At 39.8% G+C, this 23,070-nt stretch overlaps 1 protein-coding gene across 2 annotated transcripts in view; it reads left to right on the plus strand.

Moving 5' to 3' along the window:
- UTRN (utrophin) overlaps positions 1 to 23,070 on the plus strand; it is a 394,556-nt gene that overhangs the window by 248,313 nt on the left and 123,173 nt on the right. For both annotated transcript variants that reach the window (XM_050894491.1, XM_050894492.1), the window contains exons 52-53: positions 7,421 to 7,593; positions 13,324 to 13,480. In XM_050894491.1, the coding sequence (XP_050750448.1) occupies positions 7,421 to 7,593; positions 13,324 to 13,480 (330 nt within the window). The remainder of the gene's footprint in view (positions 1 to 7,420; positions 7,594 to 13,323; positions 13,481 to 23,070) is intronic.

Here is a 23,070-nt window from a genome sequence, read left to right on the forward strand (position 1 = left end):
GCTTTTGGTAGTACAAGCATTTGAAAATTAGATGTGAAAAATATCCCAAAGTGGTTTTTCCCCAGAAAAGTTTTTTTTTTTTTCTTCCTGAAATATCTGAAAGCTTAAGTAGTAATTAAATTTCTGTCATATCTAAAGCCAATTGCTTTTGTGAATTGCTTTGATCTTACAGTATAGTCACAGTGGCTGTAGCGATATCCAGTGTGGACTGTGTATGACACTTTAGAGAGGTTTAATGTCTGTCTTTATACACACTTCTGCCACTGGTGGATTTATGATAATGGCAATTCTTCCCAGGGGTTTTGCATATGTACTTCTCTTCTGAATGTGAATTCGTTATAAACTGATTGCTTAACAGCAACTGCCACTGCAGGCCTCTGAAACAGCAGATGGGATGAGCCTTTCTAAAGTTATGACTATCTTCTGACACCAGAGAGACTCTCTGGATGAGATGAGCACCTGGATTCTTCAGAGACTTTTCTTTTTTTAACCGTCTCTTTTTGCAACAGCATCCCTCTCTCCCTGCTACCCCCAGCATTTGTAAGGAAGAGAGCAATAGACGTCCCGTTTCCCTCTCACAATGGCCACTCTCATACGCCTGTATCATGCCCTAATTCTTACTCCCTCAAGAGTCATCAAAAAGTGAAAAGCTCCGAGTGAAGCAGAGGCTAAAGGGAACATCTGACACAGCAGTGTTCCCAGAGGCAGTTGGCAGCAGCAGGTAAAGTTTATCTGGTTCAATATAGACTAAACAATCTGATATTTAAAAAAAAAAAAAAAATCCATTCCCTTGCTACCTGCTGTGAGACCTCAAAGAAAGACGTTCTGGCTGATGTCTGTGGCATACAGTTATGTCCTTTGGTTGGCACTGACGTTTTTGTTCCAGCTGTTTCATCTGGAAGAGTTTTCTGCAGATACTTTGGTGAGCAGTCATCACCTTTATTCCTGACCTCTAAAAGAGGCAAGTGCAGCATTTGTATAACTATGTCTTTGCTGACTTGAACATTGTCAATGAAGGCAATGGGCAGTCATTTTTGTGGGACTTGCAATTCCCTGTACCTGCACCAAGTCTGCTGTCCTGTTCCAGTCATAGGCATGATTTGTATCGGGTGGAAGAAGTACAAAACTGTCCTGGCACAATAGTCCAGGGGTAACCTTTGCAGGAGAACATGCAGTTTTTCAAGTTATTTTTCCTTCATGAGGAGCCAACCTCAACCCTACTAACTCCACTTAAGATCTTCATGTGGTTCAAAAGCCACAACAGTTTGCCTGTTCTGTGGCTTGTACCTGGGGATAAAATTACATAGCAGTCTATGTGCCAACACAAAACGCTGACAGTCTTGTGGCACAGCATCAGCATTGGACCTGTACATCCATTTCATGCAAGCCACATGTGGTTTGTGTGCCATAACTTGCCATCCCTGCTCTGTGGTCAGATGTTTCTAAAAATTCAGTGGAATTCTGTTTCCTAATAAACATAAAAATAGCTAAAAATTGGGGTGTAATACAGAATTTTGCTGTGTATAGTGGGTTTAAAAAACAGTGGAGTAAAACGTTGATAAGTCCTATATGTGACTATTTTAAAAAACCCCGTGAAGTTATGATTTGATATAGAACGCTATTGACCTTTTTTGTAAGAGACTAAGTTGAGGTTTGTGTCATATCATATGTAGTAAAAACTTGATTAAGGCATCTTGATAATAGAATCTGTAACATTATAGGAACGTCTGTTTATTTACCTTACAGAATAAAATAACTTCCCTGGTTTAGATCTTTGTATCCTAAAGCTCAAGTCCTCTAGGATTCTTAATGGTGAGAATGGAATAGAGTGACATTCTGCATGTTATAAAATACATCGTTTCTTCCACTTTAATTTTAGCGTGGAAATCTGGAGTTTTCTTCCACCAGTTGTGTTTTTACCTTCAACAGAAGGGTTCGGGCCCTTTAAAGAGGAAAATATTTTGCCTGTGTTAATGGCAATGTACCAGTGAAGACCGTATAAACAAATAAAATCTGAAAAAACATGAGCGGAAGTGAATATGCTAACAGCTTAGGGGGTTGCAGTGTGAATTAGAGGCCCTCTGGACTCATCATTCAGAAAAAAGGCACTAGAATGCCCATCATCATGGGAATGCTGTTGGTTTGGTGGTTTTGGGGGGGGGTGGGTGGGTCTTTTTAAAGGATTTTTTTTTTTTGCCTTTATAAAGCATTAATAGTTTCCAAAGGACAATTATGTCTACTGCTGTAACTGTTTAAAATATCTTTGCAGTCTGTAAGGAGGAAAAAAAGAAAAGAAGTTTGATAGCTGGTTGACCTTGGAGTTGGAGTGACAAAGTTTGGTTCTGTTCAAATCTTTGTCATATATTTTCTTTTACCCTGGGCAAGTCACTCTAGTCTGCCTTTGGGCTGTTCCAGTAGCAACTTCAACTGGAGTTAGCTACATCTTTGGGTCCTTTTCAGAATTGCCATCTATAGCGTTATTGAGTGTCACATACCATATTTATGCATTCTTTAAAGACACATGCTCTTTAGTTTTCATTATATGATAATTTAGTATTTTATTTGATTGAAATGAAAGCAAGAAGTAGACTTGTTATTATGGAGACAAGCTTTAAAATCAGATCCAAGCATAAAATAAAGGCTTGAATCCTGCAGGTAAATCGTCTGCTATTAGAGGGGTAAAGAGGGAGAGAAGCGAAGAAGTCTGAAATTCAGAATGGAAATAAGGGGATTTTGAAATCACCAGACCAAAGTGGAAAAGACGGGCAGCAGTTTGATCTTAATTCTTAACAGGAATTTAAGGAAAGTGGCAATCTTCTAATAGCCTGGCTAGGGTGAAGTAGATATATAAATGTCAATCCAGTTATTTCTTTTCCTTTCTATTTTTCAAAACTTTGAAACTTGCACCTTGATTTATATAAAGGATGAATTCTTTCCTTGAAGAGCTTTCTTTAGTTTAGGACCCTGTCCTGGTTTTGGCTGGGATAGAGTCAATTTTCTTCCTGGTAGCTGGTACAGTGCTGTGTTTTGGATTTAGTGTGAGAATAATGTTGATAACACGCTGATGTTTTAGTTGTTGCTAAGTAGCGCTTATCCTAAATTAAGGACTTTTTCAGTTTCCCATGCTCTGCCAGCAAGCAGGTGTGCAAGAAGCTGGGAGGGAGCACAGCCAGGACAGCTGACATGAACTAGCCAAAGGGATATTCCATACCATAGAACGTCATGCCCAGTATATAAACAGGGGGTAGTTGGCCAGGAGGGGTGGATTGCTGCTCGGGCATCAGTCAGCGGGTGGTGAGCAATTGCATTGTGCATCACTTGTCTTTTCTTGGGTTATATTTCACTCTCTTTTTGTTATCTTCCTTTTCATTACTACTGTTTTTTTTGTTGTTGTTGTTTTAGTGTGGGGGTTTTTTTTAATTATTAAACTGTTTTTATCTCAACCCACAAGTTTTACTTGTTTTTGATTCTCCTCCCCATCCCATGGGGGGGGGGGGGTAGGGGGAAGGAGTGAGTGAGTGGCTGTGTGGTGCTAATTGCTGGCTGGGGTTAAACCATGACAGACCTTAATCCTGCAAGCACTTGGGAATGTAAACAAATCTGTTGACCTCATACCAATAAATTATCAATCCAGTTTAACAGATATGTGCACATAAATACTTGCAAAATTAGCAAAATATGGCATCTCTATAATCTCCAAAAATTAAGTTGATAAAGTGTCGTAGTTTAACCCCAGCCAGCAGCTAAGCACCACGCAGCCGCTCGCTCACTGCCCCCCCACGCCTGGGATGGGGGAGAGAATCAGGAAAAAAAACCTCGTGAGCTGAGATAAAGACAGTTTAATAGGACAGAAAGGAATGAAAAGCAATTATAATGATAATAATAATATGACAATAGTAATACTAAAAGAATTAAACTATACAAAGCAAGTGGTGCACAATGCAATTGCTCACCACTCATTGACCGATGCCCAGTTAGTTCCCAAGCTGCGATCCACCCCTCCCAGCCAGCTCCCCCCAGTTTATATACTGGGCATGATGTCATATGGTATGGAATAGCTCTTTGGCCAGTTTGGGTCAGCTGTCCTGGCTGTGTCCCCTCCCAGTTTCTTGTGCCCCTCCAGCCTTCTTGCTGGCTGGGCACGAGAAGCTGAAAAATCCTTGACTTAGTATAAACACTACTTAGCAACAACTAAAAACATCAGTGTGTTATCAACATTATTTTCCTACTAAATCCAAAACACAGCACTATACCAGCTACTAGGAAGAAAATTAACTCTGTCCTAGATGAAACCAGGACATAAAGCTGTGTAACTACAGTTTAAGAACTATGAATTTCTTCTGGCAAGAAGTCCTCCTCTGTTTGCAGTATATTTCTTTAGGTTTCTTTTTTATTTGTTTTTTTCCATCTTTCTTTTTCTTTTTTTTTCTTTGCTTTGTTTTGCATGCACTGGGAGAGCATTCTGGCCCAGATACCCTTTGCATTGGACTAAGAAGAATGACGGTGTTTCACGGTTGTATCCCCCTCTTTATGTGGCAAAAGCAACAGAATTCCCCCCCCCCCCCCCCTTCTCCTGCATTCTCCAGTGTGTTGCCCCTGTGACTCTGGATATGGGAGCTTCTGTGTGATAATAGGGAAGTGTTTATAATTGCTTTTAAAGTATTGAAAAATTGAAATTGGATTAACTCTTACTAGAGTTAATCCTAGTTGGGACCTGAGCAGGGATAATCAACTTTTTTCATCCCTTTTTGCCACATAGAGGACAACGGAGAAGAATACGGAAAATCAATGACCAAGAAAAAGGCAGGAGAAAGAGAAATAATAGATCAGGATGAACATGAATTGGGATGTGTACAGAATGGAGAGAGTTGTTCTTCCCACTTTGAAATAAGAAATTCTAAGGGAGAGCAACCCCAACATGTTTACAAATCTCGTAAGAATTGAAAGATTAGGATAACACAGTGAGTAAAGGAGATTACTACCAGTTGCTACCAATTACAGCAATCTTAGGGCAAGATGGGAGCCCATCATCCTTGTTAACCTTCCAACAGAGGACAATACCTGAATAAAAATCTGCAAGATCTTTTATATCATTATTGGGGAATAACTAAATGTGTCCATCTGTTGCCCTTAGCCATCCTTCGCATCCCACCTTCCTGCTGCCCTTCTTCCATGTGCATGTTGATGTGGGACAAGTTATCTGGATTTCTCTCCCTCTTTTTTTTTGAGGGCTGCGATGCACTCACATTCATTAACTTTAATATCAGTCCTGTTGGTTTATCCATCAGCTGGCAGTGCTTTTTTTTTTTTCCCTGGAAAATGGAAATCAGAAAAGAGAAAGAGAAGTTAATTGGCAAAGTTGATTCTTTGAACTGAGCTGTCACAACATGGCCATCACAGATGTGACTCAAGAATGCGAACAGCAGATTTACTGTGCCTTAATCAGTGTAACATGATGACTGGCAAATGCAAGAATCAAACTCATTTTGAATGAAACATTTTTAAGTGTGCATGCTTAAGTGTCCTCTCAAACGTAATCAAAGTTAGAATGTTCTATGAAGGTTCTCAATAGCTTTAGAATGAGTATTGTGATTGTGGAATGGAAGATTAGAGGTCAGTTTGTTTTCAACAAAGTTTTCTTTTGTAACTTTAAAGAGGCATAGAAATGGATTTGACATGACCGGGCTTTTGTAGCACAGATTAGTGTGCAATTAAAATTGTGACTGCTGTATGTTCTTTTATCTCCTGCTGTGTGGACTTGAGCTGGTTTTCGCTGGGTCTACTTGCTTGTTGAAGATGTAAGGACAGGAGCTGCAAATGTTTTCAGATAAGCATCTGATTTGTTTAACTGATGACTATGCTGTCTTATTTGGGTTTGTTGATCATCAGACACTTCCATTTCTGTTTTTCATTTTAAATGCCGTTGCTTGTATCTATTTTCAGAATGGTGATTTTTATCAGGATGGTTTAAAGACAGCAAAAGTGTCTTTTTACCTGTTTTAAAGCAATGAAACTCAGGGCAAAGAATAGGTAGTTGTCCAAAGTCACATAGTAGCTCAGCTGGAGAGCCAGAGTTCACTGATGCCTCCCTCCCTCTCTCTCATCTCCTCCCCACCCCCCGCCCCGGCCTCTGTCTCTCCTACTACTACTTCTCCAGCTGTATCCTTACTTCTTTTTGCTTTCTTCCCTAGCTGAAGAAAGCTTTCATGCTGTCTCAAATTCATAGCTACTTTTCCACTGTTTCCAACTATCATTTGTAGATGCGTAAGCAGCCATTCTAAGATGCAGGACTACATCTTGAGGATGGGGAGGTACAAGAGCCCCCTCCTTTCCTGCTCCTGGGAACAGATGGAGATTACTGAGGAGTTGTCTGGAAGAATAAAAACCTTTAAGGGATTTCAGTTATTGAATTTCTTCCTTTGCAAAAGAAGCTTATTTACATCTGCATCAAGTTCCTGTCACAATCTTCACTGATTAATCCTACTGAGACAGCCAGTACACCTGCTGGCTCTCCATACATTTACATTGCTCTATTGGAGTATACATAGATATATGGATGCTAGAAAGCATTGGTGGTGATGCAGGAAGTTTTGTTTGCTCTTATAATGTGTTTTAAAAATAATACTGTGCTCGGTTAGATGAAGACAACATCTGTAATGTGTTTCTTCAGGCAGATGGTAGATCAGAGAATAAAATATGTTTAATTTCTAAGGGGAGGAGAAATGAGTAAGCTGTATTGAAATCACAAGCACTTCTTTTTCTTTTCAGTATTTACTATGAAATTCAGATTATAATTCATCCTGCTGTTTTATGTCTACCTATCCATATATTGCAGGCCACGGTGTACAGTAGTTTAATTGTAAAAATGGGCTTGTGTAGCTTTAGTCATTTAGCTGCAGTTTAAGGACACAGGTTTTAGTTAAAAGCTTTCATTGCATGTGACCTAAAGCACTACACAGAGTTTGAATTTCACTGGGCTGTGTAAGGTTTCTGCAATGTTTTATTTCAAAGAGGAAAGGGACAATATAGCTAAGGCTGAATCTGTGTAATTTCTGAGCAGGAAACGATTTCTAATGTATTTGCAAATGCTACACTGTGTGAAATGCGTGGGAGAACAGTAGACAATTAGTTACCTTCAGTTCTACCAAAACATGCAGAGAACTTAGTGTTTATAGTTCTAAGTCCTGTGTCACAGTCAAGGATGACTTTCAAACTCCTTTTCTCACACTTAAGAAAGCTAGACTTTTTATAATGATGTTAATAGGATTGCAGGTTTTCCCCTCTGCATCTCTTCTCAGAGTCACCCAAGAAAGTCAGACGATGTGCTCTGTCCTGGTGCTTAGGAGTAGTAATGAGAATAAGCTCTTCCTTCTTTTATTTAGAGAACTAAGATGTTTGGACTTTCTTGCTGATATTTCAGGACATCCAAGCTGAGATTGATGCCCACAATGACATCTTTAAAAGCATTGATGGAAACAGACAGAAGATGGTGAAAGCCTTGGGAAACTCTGAGGAAGCTGCCCTGCTCCAGCACCGGCTTGATGACATGAACCAGCGCTGGAATGACCTGAAGGCGAAGTCAGCTAACATCAGGTAAGTAATGAAAATGTCAAGACGTGAATGGGGCACAGTTGCTGTCCTCTAAAAGGCTTGTGAAATATGACCACGGCATTGAGGTGAAATCTCTATTTTCTTCCGTAAATGACCCCTGAGCACAAATATAAAAACATGGTGCACTTGCTTAACTACTTGTTCTTCTCTCTCCAGAGCTGCGCAGTTGTAACTTGCCAATCTATGCTAAATTTTCCAGAAAGTATGTTGAATCTTTCCTTATTGTAAATCGATAGCAGTGTCAATGAAGTAATTCTGTGAATCTACAATTACTGTGAGGAGAAATCAGGGGTTTGTTGTTGTTTTTGTTTTTACCACTGAAATGAATAATTTGATAGGACTTACATCTTAAATATCTTGATCCATATTGGTATTAAATTTTTTTTTATTGCTGCTATTCAGTTAAGAAATGTTTTCAAATACATATTAATCAAGTAATGCATTTTACAATTTTTTGACCCTACCAGTGCCAAGCTCACTGACTGTCCAAGTGTAGTCATTGTTAAAATCTTTGCGATGTCATTTTGGAAGTAGATACTACCATATTCATTAATGTGAATAAAAATCCACATTAAAATGAATTACATAGAAAATAATTTCTAGAGCTTTTAAGTGCGACTGCTTGCTTGTTGATTAAAGGAAACTGTTCTTGTGATAGAACAGAACGATGTTAAGTATTCATATGAATTTTCCAAAGGCCAGAAAAATGAGTTGAGCTTGGAATTCAGGCATAAGAGTTTGAAAGAGTGAGAAAGAGGAGGAAATGTGACATTTACTTTTCATCTCAACTTATCCTATCACCAACCTGCTGAACAGTTAAGTGAAACAGGTAAATAAGGTCCATGAAAGCCCACAGGCAGAGCTTGAACCAGAGGAATCAAGCAGTTCAGTGTGGGGGCTTGCGGAGACTGGCCCCACTGCACAAGCAGTTTAATGCAAGAGCTATTAAACTTGGGCTATTGTGAGCTCTACTCACAAATAAGTCAACGTGAGAGAAAGATGAAAACATGCTCATAAGATAATAACTTAGCAACTGTGGAGTTCTAGGAAGAACAATTCAGTTGCTTGGCCTTTCCTGGGGTTGGTCATAATTTGGGAGAAATTGATGGCCAAAAAAAAAAGGGCCTTCAAGCCATTTACCCTGGCCAGCTGTGAGTTCCAAGGCAGTAATACAGAGACAGTGATTGTGCAGTGAATGCTCAAAAAAGTGGGAATACCAGCTCTTCTGAATATGGACTCATCTTTTCATTTCTGCGTAGGTATGGCATGTGCATCCCACTGGGCAGCATTAATGTTTGCAATGTTTGTGTTACTCTGCTGGTACCTGCAATGCTGCAGAGCCACGTGTCACTGAGCTACAAGTAGAAGATAGCCAGGGAGGAGAATACTGGAGCAAATATGAGAGAAGTAAATTAACCTCTCAAATCTCAGTCTTCACTGAAAGGAGCATGTCATTCCTGAGTTCAAGTATTTTGCCCTGTTCTTTGATTGCAGTTCACTTTTCTAACTCACGCAAGAGTGATGAAAGCCTTCATAGGGAAATAACAAAGCATAGAACTGATATGAAGTCAGTGTGTTGATGTAGCTGCTTGCCTTCAACTTTTGTTTTCTTGGTGTACCTTATTTCAAGGATGAATTGGAAAGCAAAACTGTATGGATGAGTCCTGTGAGAACAGCATATAACCATGTTAGATGCTAGGACTGATGATTGAAAAATCTGATTGTTTTGTTATGGGTTTTAGCTTGGAATAGTGCTTCTAAATTAAGGCTTTTCTAAGTTTTTTAGAGTATTTTCAGCTATGTGTACATTCTGATTATATTGATTTTTAGTGGCTGAAAGTACTGCTCTCCCTTAGGGATAGTATGAGTTTTTCTTCATCACTTCATTCCTCAGAGCTGATGATGCTAGTCACTGCGTTGACTTTACTTGCTTGCTACTGTAACTAAAGGGAGTTCCAAACTGAAAAAGCAGCACTCTTGTGACATATTTTTAAACGCATTGAAACTACTTAAACCTGTACTTGTAGTGACTATGACCCCACTTGAGAGGACTATACCTCTCCTTGAAATTACTTGTAGACTTATTCACGCTTCTGTCTTTTTCTCTCTTTATTATCTTATTCCCAGGAAGAAAACAAAGCTGCAGATTTGTGCAGGTCTGCCTCTTAAAGCCAAATGTTTAGGAGAGATTCCTTTCTCCTGGGGCAGGAGGTGTGAGGGTGTTAGTGTTTGGGGGAGGATAGAGGTAAAAGTGTGGGAGAAACAGAGAAGGATTCTCTATATTTAGACCACCCACCAATCTTTTCTTATTCCATGTGTTCCCTTGTCGCTCAGCAGGGAAAGTGTTACCTCCATAGCAGAAGCAGAAGCTTAGGAGGTCTCCAGCTGTGAAGTGAGCCTCAGCGTCAACAGAAGGGGAGTTATGTCAGAGTTGCTGCTCTTCTGGATGATTTTATTCAGCCTGGGTGGAGGAGGGGTGCGCTCAGTCTGGTCAGCTGGATGGGAGCATCTGTGTTTTTCAGGCTCATCCAGGATTTCCCTAGGAGTGCTTCTGAATACCAGGTGGTTGATGCTGGGGAGTATTGCTCCAACCAGTGCTCAAACCTGAACAATCATCTGTAACTGACCTGCATTTTTATCAGAGCAGATTCTTAAGCCACCACCTGACCTGGTGAATCCCTGGCGATTGCCACTTCATTTGTCACATGCGCTGGAACACCTGAAGCTTTGTTTGCAGGTTGTGTATTGGTAGAAGTACCAATTCCAAAACAAAGGCCAGAAATCCTGTCTTTGAAAGCAAAGCCCAAGAAACATTTCAGAACTTCAACATAGTTTATTGGCTCTCTTTGATAATGTCTGTATGACAAATGTAAACATGATACTAACACTTTACACTGAAATGCAAATTGGAGCATACCTTGGTTCCCTTGCCTCCTGTGCAGCATTTGCTTTGAATGGGGTTAATTGAATACATGTGTCTCCAGTCCCCAGGAGAATTGAATGCTTGTGTCCACTCTTCAGCTGCTGCTGCATCTCACTTTTATTTTCAGTATTGCTTCTGATCAGATTAGAAGGGTAACATTCAGGAAAAATCCAGGCTGATGTGATATGTTTTCCCCTGTGTATTTTTTTTTTTTACCTTAATGTCTTTCAGACCTCTCGAGAGAGAGGTTAGCTCACTTTGTGTTCAGAGAAGAATTTTAAAGTCCCTGTTAGTGTAGTCCATTTCCTCCCCACCCCTTACTGCTCTACCCCCACAAGTTTAGCTTGCACTGGACTTTGAAACCATCTGCTAGTGATATTTTGCTACTGTCATTAATCTGGCATGCACATGGGTACTCATTAGTGGTAAATTACAATGCATTTAATCTAGTATCGTATGCCACATCATTCACATTAATATCAAATTAGATTTTTTCACTATTAATATTATTGCATTGTATGTTAAATTAACAGTGAGTCACCCTTAAATTGCCCTTTAACTAGTTGCCGTGGTTTTCTTCCCCCCTTACAAAACTCCAATTCATTTTGTATACAAGAATTCCACTAGAGTGCTAGTTTTTAGAAGTGAGAGCTGCTTAAATGTGCTAGATATAGTAATAAATCATGATGAATAGAGATTTCACTATCAAATATACGGAAAGCTATAGATCTGAACACTTTAATTGTGGTTGCTTCAGAAATTAATAAAGATGCTTTATTTTTGTAACAATCTGTGAGTCTAACAGCAGAACTGTAAATTCAAATGTGGGCTGTCTTGGCTTAGATGAGAGGGCAATGTCTCTCCTCTGCCTGATTAATAGGGAGTATAACTCTGTTTTCCCTTCCAGAAAGGAGGGCTGTTTCCAAGTACCTAGCACCTGAGGGTAACTTATATGCAATGCTTTGCAGCTTGGTATTTCTGAGGGCATTTTTGATGGGATGTCAAGCTAGTTGTGAAAAGGAGAAGGTAAACATTGTGTGTGGACCACCTTGTGCTGTTGGGAGTGTGCCCCTGTGGGTGGCTGAGGGCTTCAGGGGCCAGCTATGGTGAATGCTCCAGCTGTGAAGCAGGTACCTTGCGCATGAACTTGCTGTAGACTTAATACCATCCATACGGGAAGAACAAGTTGGTTGCCTTAAAAGTAGTTCTGGTTAGCGAGTATTAAAGAACTGAAAATAGGCCAGGAGAGCTAAGACAGTACGTTTCACTCAGGAGCTGCTGGTCTGCAAACCAAGGCCTGCAGGACGCTCTTCCCCTGTACACGTATAACCACAAATGCAATAGCTCACCTGTAATTCACTGCAGGGCAGGATGCTGGCTCACCTGTTTAGGCCTGGGCTATGAGCAGCTGGCTTGAATTCGGTGTCGAGAGAAAGGTATCAGTGAGAGCAATAAGGGGTGATAGAAACTGTAATGCACAAAAATGCAGGCAGTAAAACGTCACTTCTAGCAAGTACTTTATTTTTTTTTTTCCCCAAGTGGTTACCTAAGTGCTTTCCTGAATGGAGTGAAGGAGAATAGGTTCCTCTTCCTAAAGTTAGTTTATCCTTTTGAGAAATGTGATTTTTTTTCTGTGATCTTTTCTTTGTATCTTTTTCCCTCCCATACACTCTTACTGCTTTTTTGGTTCATCTATCCTAGTATCCCTGGGATATCCCAGCATACCCAAACCTAAGCTTGCCTTGAAATTAACCTTGCAGCTCATCACCCCTTCTATCCAACCATTGTCATATCAGCCCCAAACGTTCACTCGAAGCCATTTGAGATGATAACACGAGAAGGCAGGTGAAAGTTTCAAGATGCGAGTTACAGTGAATCAGGAAAAAAGAGAGAAAACCATGCACAAAATAGGAAAGGGAAAAGGTAGGAAACAATAGTAAAGTTCAGTTCACTCTTCTGTCAGAAGTGGGGCAGGAAGGTCCAGAGCTGGTGTCAGACTATGCTGAAAAGGACTTAGCTCTACTCCATCACCTGTGTGGAGAAAGAAATTGTTGTTTACTGGTATAAACTAAGTACATGCTGGTCTCAAATGAATCCATAACATAGAATGACTGCAGTAAAGAGGAGCAGGTGCTCCCTGTTGAAGAGTTTCCTGCAGCTGTGGAGGCACTGCAGGGAGAAGCCATCAAGTCAAGGTATTTTTGAAAATGATAGAAAAAGGTATTGTGGAGTCCGGGGTTTTTGTCAGTTAAACTGAGGGACAGATTCACTGTGTTAATTCTGTAGTAACTCACCATTGACTGAAGATGATGTATTAAATAATCTGTGTCACTGATACATACGTTCAGCAGCACAGGCAATTTACTGTTGATCACTGCTGGGAGAACTTGCTGCTTTCACTGCTGGAGAGTCAAGGTCCTGGCATGAGAGAGTTCAGTTTTGCAGTGCTTTAGCTCACAAAATGATGCTTGTACTTTGTGCACTGTGGTGGTGGAGTCACAACAAAACACAGCATTTGTTTATGTTGCTTAGATGTGCAGTGTTCAAGGTTTTAGATAAGTTAAAACATCAGGTACGTGTTTGTCTGTGTTCCCCCATTTTTCCTCTGCTTATTTTGATTTGCTGTGCAAAATGTTTTGAAGTAGAGGCTTTCTTAACACAAAGTTGCTTTGCAGCTAAACACTTGAAACGTTCCTATCTTAACAATGGAACAATTTCATTTATTTATGGTATTCCTATGCTGGTTTTGCCATTCGGGGCTTTAGAGATGCTTTTATGTTGTTTCACAGGGCTCACTTGGAGGCCAGTGCAGAGAAATGGAACAGATTGCTGACATCCCTGGAAGAGTTAATCAAATGGCTGAATGTGAAAGATGAAGAACTAAAAAAGCAGATGCCCATTGGAGGGGATGTTCCAACCTTACAGCAACAGTATGACCACTGCAAAGTGAGTTGCTTAAGTTTTATAGATAAATATGCTACTGTGAATAATAGAATGAAGCAAATTTGAGTACAGAAGAAATGATGAACACTTCCTAGTGACTAATTTCTAGAAAAAAGCTCTAGGTCTCCACCCCTTTTGCTTCTCCACCTTGCCCAGTAAAGCACAACTGAGATACTCTCTATAAAATTTTATCTAAAGGATTTCTGATACATATGTTCAGTCCAAACACATTTGTATGTGTTTTACTTTAGTAAAGTTAAGGAAGGCATACAAAAGTAAGAACTGAACAAGAATTGTGAAAGCAATGTTGAATGTAAACTCAGTAGAATTGTGTAACGTGGCTTTCTACATGTTACTAAATTGACCAGTAATAGCAGCCCCCCAGCCCATGCAGATTTATACTGCAAAGATGACTCAAAACTGTTTTTGAGAACTAAAACTTACCTCTGCCTTGTACTGTTGTAACTATAACACGCTATTCCAGCTCTCTGGTTTTGCTAGTTCTGTTCCGGTTTTGTACACAATAGGGTATTAATTCCTAAGTATTTTTTGACAATAAAAAACTCTGTTGCATCTACAACATATCTTCATTCACGTAGAATGTAGAGTCTGTCTCACCAACTCTGATCAGTAATCGTTAGGACTTATTTGCCATAGGACAAATTCATACTAATAAAGCTGGTTCCATCTTATCATATTTGTTCTCTGTATGGTATAAACAGGGCAAGAGAACAAATGCAGCTTTATATAGCTAGTTGCATAACAACTGTGTTCCCCTCCGCCAACACAACACTAATCTTTTCTCTGCTGTGGTGTTTAGTGAGGGCAAAAATTGAATTTGGGAAAACACTTAGTACAGAAATACTCACTCAGAATGCTGTGAGGAACTACAGTGAAACTGGTCTGACATGAGCAGCACTTATGAGACTTAACTCCAAAGTAGAAGAGCTTAAGAAAATCTGCATATGTTTCTCCTTAATTTATTCTTTTAAAGTTATTGGCATAAACTTAGGATCTTTGTTTCTTGAGAGTTCATCTCTTCCTGTTCTTATCCACTTAAATCATCATGCTCTGTTTGTAGGCACATCTGCTGTGAATGTTTTATAATGATCAAATGGTGGATTACTAGTGCCAAAGAGCAATAAAAGGCTGGAACAGATCCAAATATGTTTTGAAGGAGGTCAGTGGGAGGTGATAGATCTCTACAGGTCATTTTCTAAGGGCTTGTTTGTGTCTTATGCTAGATTATAGTATATGCATGTGTGGTGGGTTGACCTTGGCTGGATGCCCGGTGCCCACCAAGCTGCTCTATCACTTCCTTCCTCAGCAGGACAAGACAGGGGGAGAAAATAAGATGGAAAAAACTTGTGGGTCAAGATAAAGGCAGTTCAATAAAGCAAAAGCAAAGGTTGCGTGCGGAAGCAAAGGAAGACAGAAGTTTTATTCTCTACTTCCCATCAATAGGCAACGTCCAGCCACTTCCTGGGAAGCAGGGCTTCAGCACATGTAGTGGTTGCTCTGGAAGACAAAAGTTGTAATAACGAATGCCCCCCCCCCCCCCCCCCCTTAGCTTTTATTGCTGAGCAGACGTCATATGGTATGAAATATCCCTTTGGTCAGTTTGGGTCAGCTGTCCTGGCTATGTCCTCTCCCAAGATCTTGCCCACTCCCAGCCTACTGGTGGGGGGGGCAATGTTGGAGAGAGCCTTGATGCTCTGCGAGCACTGCTCAGCAGTAGCCAAAACACTGGCATGTTATCAACACCTTTCTAGCTAACAGTACAAAGCCACAGCACTATGAGGGTTGCTATGAGGAAAATTAACTCTATCTCAGCCAGACCCAATACAGCATGATAATAACAAATAATACTGCTAATGCCTCTCATTTGAAGATCTCAAATCGATTTATAAAAATGGTAGTTTTTATACATCATTCCAAAGCAGAAAAATTTAGGAGTGATGATGCTGGATGGCTCATTTGGGTCACTAGTAACTGCAGTAGTGTGAATGAGAGAACATTTCTGGGTGGCTTAATCCTTGCCCTTATGTTTAAAGAATAACTGAAATTTTGTTATGTGTTGAGGTTAAGACTCTAATATATGAGTTCAGGAGCTTTTAGAGATTATTCTTTCATTTTTCAAAAAGACAATATTGCAAATTCTTGCAATGTCACTGTGAGTATTGGATATAGATGTCCCAGTCCAGTATTTAATATAAGCTGTATTAATGGGCTGCAACAGCACAAAGTTAGAGTGACCCTGTGCATCACTTTGTTTTTTGTACACCTACACAAGCAAGAGCACAGTATTCAACTGCGAATATTTCTTAGATGATGACTGGACAATTATTTTCTAACAGTCATTTTGGTACGGACCAAGAGATTCCCATATATCATGTGATGATACTGTGCCATACCAAACATGAATTATTAGTACATAGTATTTCACTTTCTATTGAAGTGTTGCTTATTAGTCATTGCCAGAGGAGGGGAGCTGGACCACAGCTGCCCGTTAGTTTGATTCTCCATGATAGTGCTTCACTGTTGTTTCTTAGCAGGCACTGTTCCTTCCTCGCTGAAGCTGCAGTTTGCTAATAAACTATGTCAAGCTGAAAAGCTGTGGTTTTTTTCAGGTAGAAGGTGAAAGCTGGAGGGAAAAAAAGCACAAAACAAAACCCATTGGAGGTCCTTCTTCCACTTCCTCAGCATAGTTAAGTGATTGGTCAGTGTGGTTAGGATGTTGAATAAAGATGCCCTTGGTTGAGGAACACATAAGTTTTATGCCTGTGATTCTATTTATTTTTTTCCTTTTCAAAACCTTATGCCAAATCTGCCCTTTCAGCAGATTCTTCATAAAATAACTTTATGCGATTCCATGCTGTCAGTCACTCTGTGCCTTGTGGGGGTATCACTGGCTGGTGTCCCTTGCTTTGCATTTAAGGTGCTCCTTTTAGAATATGTATCCTGTGCTAAGCTGAAAGTTTTCAGTGGAGATTTGAGGTGCAACTGTATCAGATAAATATTGCAGAGATGTGACTTGATTTCTCTCACTCTCAAGGATACTCTCTTTATTCCACCTCTCATCACTGGCTGTCCTGGTACTTCTTTAAATGTTCCTTTGCCCACACTTCTTCAAATGTTAAACCTTCTAGGCATTTCATGTTATTTGTAAGATTTACTTTTAATCAACTGCTTTTTTATGATCCCATGTTGAGCTTCTGCAGCGCCACAGCAGCTAGCCTTGAAAAGGTTCTCCCCAGGCCTCCCTGAGTAAGGGTTGGGTGCCTCTGCTCTCCTCTTTCCTTCAGTTTCACATCTGAGTGTTACTTTGAAGTTGTCCTCGTGCAAATTGAGCAGTTCAATACCTCACTTTATCTCCACTTCTTTGTGATCCCTTTGCTCATACTTCCAGCTTGCTTACCTGGTCTTGTCCTTGCTGGTACTTGCTGTAAGTGGTGAAGTAGTGGCTCAGCTCTGTAAGGTGTGTGCCCATGATAGTCTCATCTCCTGCTCTTTATCTTTCTGGGTCCTCAGTCCTTCTTGTCTTAGCATTGCTTTTTGCCTCTAGTTATCAATAAATATTCTCCTTATTAACCTACTTTTTTTTCCCTCAGATACATGAAATGGTGACTTGTTTGCTTCAGCTTAATGGCACTAATTTTATTGCTCTTTCCCTCTCTTAGTATCTCCCCCATTCAGTGCTTGGCTTCAGCAGTGATAGATAAGTACAGTATTATGTGACAGTTTGGCTTAGCTCACATTGTTTGTGTGCTACCGAGGTCTGTTTGGACAGGAGGAAATAAATGGTTTGCAATTTGATTTTTAAACTTGTTTTTGTTTTAAATATCAATCATTCTCCTATGCTTTAAAAACAAACATTACCCACAGTAATGTTAGTCACCTGAATCAGGGCTACAGATTTACCCTATATTTTCCAGATTAACAGAAATCTTTCAGGATGTAGCAAATATTTATAAATTTTGGACTGTTTTTTGTGTTGTTCAGCCAAACTTCCATCATCTGTAGTAGTTCATAGTCTTACCACATACTAAATGCTAAGCGCAGTCAAGCAATGAGCACATCCTGTCTGGATGTTGAGTTGTGCTCTGTGTCTTGCAAGGGGTAAGGTAAGAGGAAGCTTAAATAAGGGAGCATGAATTTCCTATTTTAATTATTCTCAAAATTTCTTTGTCTTTGAGAGTGGGCTGTGGTGGCAGTCCCAAGAATACTGGAAAACTCATAAATGCTTCGGGATGCTGAGAGGAAGTTTAAAACTACCTGAGTTAAAAAGTTATCTGTATGAAGTGTACCTATAGCTGAGGCTACATTCACACTCCTGAAGTGTAGAAAACTCATCTGTGAAGGTACTGACACAGGGAATGGCTTATAGGGAAAAGAAAGTGAAGGCAGCTGCCTTTTCAGAGTTTATTGCCAGTGTTTTTTCCATAATTCCAGTTTCTCACTGTTGCTTGTCCTTACCAGTTCAAGTTTTCCCTTTCATTCTGTTCTTTCCCAGTCTTACTTATGAATATTCATTCAGGATTTTAAAGTGTGTGATGCAAATTTTGATTAGCTGCATGGACCATGCAAAAAAAAAAAAAACCAAACCAACAAAAACACCACCACTCCCACCACCCCACCCCCCCAAATCCCAAAAGACCACCCTTATGTGGATATTTTATTCTGCCAAAAAAGAAAAGCTACAAAAGTATCATGAAAAATCAGTGGGCTGGTTTTGTGCATATGGAAATACCTAGAGTCACGCCTGTGTACAAGAGGCGGCAATGCAGATGCTGACACCTTGTTCTCTGGAGATGTGCTGAGAGCTTTGTATCTCGCTTTTCCGCTGGAAGATTTCCTGACTGTAGCTTTTCGAAAGTGTGCTTTTGCTAAAATACAAAGACTGCCTAAATGATATAAATCACTGTGGTTTAGCTTTCAGAGAGAGAACAGGACATTTCAAATTAAGCAGAAATGGGTACCCTCTCGCATAAATCCTGTTGACATCTGTCTGCATAACTGAACAAATGTCTAGCTAATGCTAAATAATGCATGTGTCTTGGATCGGAGAGATGCTTAACTTAGCTTCATTTGAGCTCAGAATGAATCGGCCAAGGACCTGTGAATGTTTGATTGGTAATTTTATGTCTATGGATGGGTCATTAATATTTCAGATAGTCTTCAAACTTTTGGGGGTTGCTGTCTATGTATTTCATGTTTCAGACTTGGTTTGTTAAACTAGTCAAATGCTGAAAGGTGCAAGTATTTCTTTCTGGTTTACTTAGCTATTGCCACTTTATCAAAAGTGTTAGCATAGCCAACTGGAAACTGCTTTCTACTTGTTGTTATCCCTTCAGGGTGCCCGTAGTTCCATTGTTCTCTTTACCAGCAGGAAAAGTCTGTGAGGAAAAAACATTTTTCTAGGCTTAACTTCTCTGTGCTCTTTCAGTGTGCCTGCCTGACTTTGGGCAATGGGCGTATTCTTAAATTAATTCCTACTTAATTATTCTAGATTTGTTTTTTCTTGGCTATTTTCTGTATTAAAATCTGCTTCCATGTGAGGAATTATTAACTATAAGAATCAAAAGATGAGTGTTATATCATCAGTGCTGCCCTAGTCTATGCTCTTATTTATAGTCTAGAAAGGGCTTTATTAATTTGTTACACATCTCATCACATAAGACATGAAGCATTGCAGGAAATCTGTGCTGTGTAAATCTGTGTTGCTGAAATCTTAATTTTGACTGAGATGTGAGCTGTGAGGGGGTGAGAAAGGAGAATTAAACAGTCTGTGGTTGGAAGAGGAGGATCAGTACAGCCTTTTGCTTAGAGGAAGAGCTGCAACCTGGTCCAATGGACAAGGGGGTGATTGAAGCAGGAGCTTGAGCGATCTGTACCACACTGCTGTGAAGTGGCTCTTCGAAGTAAGGATGTGTTTTCAAAAACTATATGTTCTATCAAGAGGGGGAATAGCCTCCCCACTAGTCAATCAGCATTACTGAATGGTTTGAGAGCTCCTTAAGTAAACTTGTAATGGATAGGAGTTTTTTAAGGACTCTTCAGGTTTTAAGTACTCTGCATATTTGAGAATCCTGAACGTTGATTATTGGTGAAAAAGATTGTACTGTACAAAAAAATTGTACTGTACCAAAAAAATTGTACTGTACAAGGACAGTACAATTCATTAAGCTTTAACTGACACTCTTTTCTTTGAGGTGTGTTTAGGAGGAAGAGGTGGAAATTGTGGGTGGGAATATTTTGTTACAGGAAAGGAAGAGTGTAGTTAATGCTTGAAGTTAAATGAGAGTTCTCAAGTGGACCCGGCTGACTTAAAACCATTGCTCACTAAGGATTTACTCAAACTGATTTGTGTGTTACATGAATGATTCAGGTGTGTATCACTCTGCTCTCCTGGCCTATTTCTCCAAAAGAATGATGTGTAAACAAAAGCATGGCACAAAGAATGAAGTGTTAAATTAGGATGCCAGTGCAGTGTATTTTTAACTTTCACAAAAAAAATGTTGCTTATGGCTGTATTTCAGTTTGTTCCCAGAAGTGTGGTTGTCTTGTGATAAGTCAGGAAAGTTGCAATGGATCAGTACTTAAAATAATAAATAACCTGGATAATGAAAGAAAAAAATATTCTGTCACTAATGCAGAGTAAAACAGGTTGTCTTACTGTGGAAAAAACAAATGATAAGCACTTTTTCAGTACAATAAAGAAAATATTTCTGTGGGGTTGCCTTTGTAATACTATCATTTTGATATAGGTATTTATCAGAATATACATCTCATGTTGCTCTTTTCTGAGGATCCAGTGTCTTGTTTGTTTTAATCAAAGACTCCTATATAAACTTTTAAGACCTCACTGGGTGTTTTTCAAACCACTGAATAAAGCCTATTTTTCTTGAAGGTTTATAGTTATCCTCACATATCTAAGAGGCCGTTCTGACATTGCTGTGGAGGGAAATGTGTGTGACAGAAATCAGGCTTATGCTGCAGAAACAGCACAGCTATCAGCATTTCTCTCTGTCCCTTAAAAGGCTGCGATGAGTTCAGTGCCTCTTTCTCTGGTATCTTCTTGTCTCACATCCCAAAAGACAACTCTGCTTCCATCATTATTAGTAGTAGCCCATCAACTACTAATGAAATCTCAGAACACCTTGATGCACTAGGATGTACCAGACCATCTGTTTCCACTCCTGTGTCTTGAGCCAGAAGACGATGACTGGCTGTGGCTTGACCTTCAAGGGTAAGCCATGTGCATAGCCAGTGAAGGTGATGGAGCACAAGCATGTTCATGACCCATTTTTAATCTCTACCCATAAGACAGCTACTGTATTCTCTTAACTACCTCTGTTGTTCATCTCTCTGTGTTCTTCTGACTCCACTATATCCTTATGGAGGTGTAGTGACTGGTATTGCATGTGATACTTAGGGTAAAGTTGCGTCGGTGTTTTATACTGTAGTAAAACAATGGCTTTTTGTCTTGTCCTTTCTGATGATGCTCAACATTTTATTGGCTTTTTTGTTGTTGTTGCAGCTGCATGTTGAGCAAGTTATTTCAGAGACCTGTCAATGAAACTCCCAAGACTTTTTTTCTGAGCTGTAACTGACCAGAAAAGTGTTCAGGGATTTCAATCTAGTGTATGCTTTTTTAAGATCAGATGGTGTTTCAATTGCATTAAAACATACTGGGTATTACCTGAAATCTAAGGACAGTACATCAACAGATGAGCTCCCACACCGGCTCACAGAAATGGACTGGTACAAGGAAATGAGACAGGACGTTTCTCTGAATGCAAATATTTTTTTGCTGAGGTCTGTTTTTCCAAAGGCAGAGAGCCAGGAAAAAACCCCACTGGCACAGCAGCAGCGAATCTTTTTTTCCAACTGCAGAGAACTGCTAGAGAGCCACAATAATACAGTGGCCATTGCCATATTTTTTTCAGGAACTTTCATAGCCTGTATCAGGTAGAGCTGAAAACTATTTGTCCTGCTCATACCTTTCTCATTCTGAAACCAGTTTGAGATGCTTTCTGTATAATCACAGAATCTTCTCAGGTCTCCTTGATTTCTCTGTGATCTGTTTTGATAAATTGGACCAGTAAGAAGAAACATACTGTATTTAGCAAAGCTGTTCACTTGTCACTCAAGATGTGGAATGGAGCTTGCAGGGATTACTCCAAATCTTTTTAAGAACCTCTTTACATAACTGACACTTTTCCATATGAATTTTGTGCAAGTGCTAGAGAGTTTTATCCTCTTTCATCGTGTGTTCTCAAAGAGCAGAGTCCCCTCTGCATCATTGTTTTGGAGAAAGCTGAATGGGAGCATTAGTTTATGATGCGCTCCATATTCTTAAATATAAGAAGTAAGAGAGAGGCTGCTGCCACTTTAAAATCCTTCTGAAACTTTGTCTGCATTTGCAGGCATGGACTGGCGAAGAATCAGTTTTATTTTCTGTTAAGGATATCTTCATCTAGATCCTGCTTCTTGCTGCTGCAGGCAGACTCTTTAGAGGAGAAGAATATTTATTCCAGTTAACTCCTGAACTATTGGATCCTCAATCCCTTATTATTACAGCCAGTAATCCACCCTAGGAACATCAGCAATAAATTGGAAAAATTGTGTTGCCATGGCAGCCGCCCACTGCTGTTTTCATGCAGATTCTTGAGATTAAAGGCTAGGCTTCAAAATGTATGTACAAAATAGGGGAGGGGACGGGATTGCTTTCTCTCCTCTATTTTTGTTAGTTTTCCCATTTTTGTTTTGTTGATTTTTTAGAATGCAGAAGAAGTGAAAGGGTGGGTATTGGTTTAATGGGCAAAAGTAAACTTGCAGGGGGTGTTTTGGGTTTCTTTTTTTTGTTTACAAGAACTCTTAACCTCAGCTATTAGGTGTTCCTAGAAAGTTACCATACATCTGTATCTTCTGACCTGGGTTTCAGTGAATTTCTCTCATCCAGGGTGGTTATTCTGAGGCGTTGGGAAGCTGCTAGGAATGTTACTAGAAGCAGCTTTGTTTTCTGAAGTTCTGGTCTTTCACCTTTAGCAGCCAAACAGTGTCTAAACCTAAAATGGCGCTTAAAGATTTGGAGCTTTCTTTTTAAGAAAACTGCTGGAGGTTATGTTTGTGCTAACACACGTTTCCTGCAAAGTAAGTTCAGTGTTGTGCTTCAGAAAGATGTCATACTGGGTTTAGGATTCCCACTCCTACACTGTCAGCTGCTAGAGGTCTTTACGTACTGCTTACAGATTTATCCAGACCGGTTAGTTGTTATGGGGAAAAGAAGATCAGGTTTTGTCTTTTAATCAGATTTGGAACCTGAATCCTCATCTTATGAGGCCAGTAACATGACTCCTTTTCTAGCATCACTTAAAGTATTGTCGGTGGTTGTCCACATCAGAAGACTCAGGGTACTCTGAGCATCAATAATAAGGTACAGGTACAATTCCTCTGTATAGTGCAGTGCCTGATAAGCCTGCAATGTCTGCAGTTGTTTCTCATAGAGTTACTGAGATTGTTGTCCCCAAAATCAGGATTCTTTCACCCGGTGTGCAAAAAAGCCGATGAACACACAGAGTCGAGATACT

The sequence above is a fragment of the Gymnogyps californianus genome, chromosome 3 (genome assembly GCF_018139145.2).
Source record: "Gymnogyps californianus isolate 813 chromosome 3, ASM1813914v2, whole genome shotgun sequence".
Classification (NCBI taxonomy): domain Eukaryota; kingdom Metazoa; phylum Chordata; class Aves; order Accipitriformes; family Cathartidae; genus Gymnogyps; species Gymnogyps californianus.